Source organism: Rhipicephalus microplus, unplaced genomic scaffold (assembly GCF_043290135.1).
Source record: "Rhipicephalus microplus isolate Deutch F79 unplaced genomic scaffold, USDA_Rmic scaffold_23, whole genome shotgun sequence".
Classification (NCBI taxonomy): Eukaryota; Metazoa; Arthropoda; class Arachnida; order Ixodida; family Ixodidae; genus Rhipicephalus; species Rhipicephalus microplus.
Genome location: NW_027464596.1, coordinates 9782307 through 9786283, shown reverse-complemented (window position 1 = coordinate 9786283; position 3977 = coordinate 9782307). Strand labels below are relative to the sequence as shown.

The window sequence follows — 3977 nt, the reverse complement described above, 5'->3', positions numbered from 1 at the left end:
AAGCCGGGGCTATAGGGGTTCGTTGCCTCTTGCCGGGAGGCCCTAAAAGTCAAGTCACCGGATGTTGGCTCAACCCCCCGGATCCCCGGACACGGCTAAGTCACGCACGGCTAAGCGTGGGAGGGGTCGTTAATACTTCCCTCTCCCTTTAGCTCAGGTCCGTGGTGTTGCCACTCGCCAAATGCCTGCTCACGACAGACGCCCCCATGGATTCGTTTTAAGGACGAAAGAATGGACCATTACTTCTTATCATGCACGGATTTCAGTTTGCTAAGTAGAAACATTCTCTGACCGCTGTTTCTTCGAATTGAATTGGATGTTGCTATTTCAAGTATTCTATGCTTGAGTGCCCCCCATTACGTCATTGTCACCATAATATCTGCGGTAGTACCCTGAAATGAATCAAATCGACTTTGATATGAAGTATCTAAATGAGCATATTTTAGGTATTCGCTAAATAATTATTCAGATAATCATTATGTGATCATTTTACTAATAAATTAGTCGTTTCTCAGACAACGGCGCCAAGTGGGTGTGAGCCATACATAGAGGCTATCATTATCATTATCATCAATTGACACGTCGTAGTGCGATGAGGTTCGGGAACAAAAGTCTTGCGCGTGATGTCGTCACCCCAAGAGCGACGTCGGATCTTTTCAGCGGCAGCGGCCGAAGGACGGCTCCAGAATCGACGCACTGTATTTCGCCAGGGCCGTTCAGCGGGCAGGGGCCCGAGGTAAGAAAAGGGCGCCGTTCAGTGCTTTGCTTGCAAGCTACGTTCGCTGAGAAGCAATTTCACGTTTGACGTGATGCGGTAGTGGTTATTCACTGCGGAAAAGAGGCAGAGTGCGCATAGGCAAAAACCTTTGTTGTAGTGGCCTTCTCCTGCAGTATCTTGCGATTACGTCAAAGGATCCCGCTGCCACAGACGTATAATGCGATGGATGAATGAAGTTACCTGCCCCAACAGCTACGAAAATTTCGTTTGATCTCACTTCAGCGGTGTTTGTCAACAAGCGTTCGCAAGCTTTTCCTCGACGCACGGGGTGATATTATGAATTCGGACTTCATAAGACAATATCAGCGACGTTAAACCCACACTGAGAGTGCCTATGTAAGTCATCGCTTCTTCTCGCTTTGTTGAGTTCGCCGATGTCGTTGCGAGTGGCAACGCCAAAAACAATGCGGTTGTATTTTTATTTACAAGGAAGAATCGCGTTGTTTTAATTCCAGAACAATACTTGATGGGTATTTTTGGGATTGAAAATGATGCATCACCACGTGGGAGTGACGACATAGGCTGTGCATTTTGAGTGGTTCAACGCGGCACGTGTGTTCCGCTGCGGTAGTCTAGTGGCTGAGGTACTCGGCTGCTGACCCGCAAGTCGCGGGATTGAATCCCGGCTGTGGTGGCTGCAATTTTTGTAGAGGCAAAATTACTGTAGGCCCATGTGTTCAGATTTGGGTGCACGTGAAAAAACCTTAGGTTGTCAAAATTTACGGAGCCCTCTTTTACGCATTCTTTCATAATAATATGGTGGTTCTGGAACGTTAAACCCCACGTATCAATCAATTAATCAATTAATCATTAGAGGCGACACGTACAACATCTATACGGTTCCAGATAGGCCACGCTAATGCTCGCTAAATATCAAACGACGCTCCTTATATTTAGTCAGATATAAAAATATTTCAGTTTTTAAATGTGAAAACAATTGCAAAACGACGCTGGGACCACTGCACAACGGCCATCGCGAAGCGTTTAGTCTGGTTCGTTTCTGTAGAAGGCGCGCGGTGATTGGAAACTGCTTTTAAGTGAGTTAGAGAATGAAATGCGAAAGGCAACATTTTCTCTTGTTGTCTGCTAAGGTTTTGATGTTCGAGAGCTAATAACTTCGGTTGCTATGTATACCAATTGGGGTAATTTTTGTCTGCGTTCATCTCAATATAGAGCCCTACACGAACTCCAGCACCGCTTTTGTTATTTGTTGTTTTTCTCTCTTTGTGATTTGCTTATTTTATGTAAACCCGAAACTGATGTAATTTTGATGCATTTTCTTTTTATTTCCTAATTTCTTGAAGTTTTGAAGATCGACGTCAAATTGTTTTTTCATGTTTGCGCTCTGCCGATTTTGTAATGGCAAGTGAAAAGGGGTAGGAGCCTCGTCAAGCTGCTAACAAAGTAGCTTTTCGCTCTTATCCCTGCGTTTTCTTTTTGGCAACTCTGTGAAGAAAATGCTCAATAAAACTGAAACTGAAACTGAAACCTAAACAGAATGCGCATGAATAAGCGTCACTGGGCCTTTTATTATAAATAATACTAGCGTAAAACAAGGATTTGAGCTATTTTTCTTGCTGAACTCTCATAGGATACATAAAAATGTACTTCATGTGACGGTACATAAATAATATTGCCGATGGAATGCATCGTTTCCCAGATTCTTGTTGTTGCTGAAATGCCAGAGCCACTCGCTCTATTCAAACACTGGCACATTTAAGAAAAGTCCACAGACAAGCTCATATGTTTTAAGTGACGGGAGTCATGTACTGGTAAACTTTTTTCGAGGCAGCAGGTACTTTTCGGTGACGCGGTAGCTCCTTTTTCGACAAGTGAAATCCTTAATTGTATGCATGTATTTCCTGCTTTTCCACGAGCAAAGAGCGGCCTGTACGACCGCGCCACGGACAACGACCTGGCCGACAGGGCGTGCCTTCTGAGCGGTCCCCTTCTGGTGTTCGTGCGAGTGGCAATACTGGCCGCGGTGATTATTGTGCTGGCTGTGCGCCACCTGAGCCAACGAGGAGGCGACGACGCACAAGAGCCGACGATGTGCAACAGTCGCGGCTGCGCTGCTATGGCAGCCTTGCTCGCAGACAGTACGAACCTGAGCCGGGATCCGTGCACAGATTTCACCGCCTACGTCTGCTCAGGCCGGTGGCAAAACAGCGGAGAACCTTCACAGCCCGCGGTCAGTCGGTACTTGTTGCCCAACCCAACATACGGTTACAATGGGAACACCAAAAACGTGTAATTGCCCAAATCACTAACTATCGCGCGCAGCAGTAACTTTCCTTTCTGTCATCGCAGCATATATAATCGAAGAAGTACTGACAAGTTGTTTTTGATATGTATTTGTTGTGTGGGCACGCACTTGCGCTGACCTGTTTCGGAACTTGTTTCGGTCAAACGGCGAAGATGCAAAAATTGCCACTCGCAAACGTAGTAAGATATTTGGGCAACTCCACACTTCCACAGTCTTCCCTTCAGGTGAAGCAAAATCACTTTCTTATAAACTGTAAAACAAAATTGTTCCAAGGTGGGAGTAAAATGCCTGTTCTCGAGCGACACCCTTGTTCGGAGTAATTTTTACTCTGTATTTCTGGAGCAAAGTTCTTATTCCGGATGATCGGAGGAATTCAGTGGCGCAACTGGAGTACTTTTAACTGATATTTCACTCCGGTCAACCGGAGTAATTGCTTGGCGTTTTCGTAGTACTTTTTACCAGCATTTTACTCCAGCTGGCTAGCAGGAGGGACTGCGTGGCACTTCCAAAGGATCTTTTGCGGGTTTTTCACTTCCGCCATCCAAAGTTTTTGCATGCCTTCCCCCCCCCTCCCCCCGCGGAGTATTTTGCGAGGGTCTTGGGAAATTTCAGTGAGAGGGATCAGGCGTATTTTTTTTAGTTCTTTGTACGACTGTTCTCTCCTCTATGCGGATCGTGTCACACATAGGTTAGATAAAGGAATTCCTCATGCAAACAATTCAAAGTAGGTGTGTATTTTTTCCACAGAGGTTTAGCAGATAAAATTTAACATTCAAACATTCAGTTTTCATGTTTGATTTATTCAAAATAAGTCACCGTACACAATGAGTTTTCATGTTTGATTTATTCAAAATATGCCGCCACATCAGGTTAATCGGACCCCAGCAAATGCGAAAAGAACACAAACACAAAAAGCCACCAAAATGTGAGATT

The 3977-nt window shown here is 45.1% G+C and overlaps 1 protein-coding gene across 1 annotated transcript; it reads left to right on the top strand.

The window, feature by feature from the left end:
* The first annotated feature begins 592 nt into the window (after nucleotides 1-592).
* Nucleotides 593-3311, top strand: LOC142786391 (uncharacterized). Its single transcript, XM_075884061.1, has 2 exons — nucleotides 593-736; nucleotides 2661-3311. Exons 1-2 carry the CDS (start codon nucleotides 593-595, stop codon nucleotides 3030-3032), a joined length of 516 nt encoding a protein of 171 aa, XP_075740176.1. The 3' UTR covers nucleotides 3033-3311.
* The last annotated feature ends 666 nt before the right edge of the window (nucleotides 3312-3977 follow it).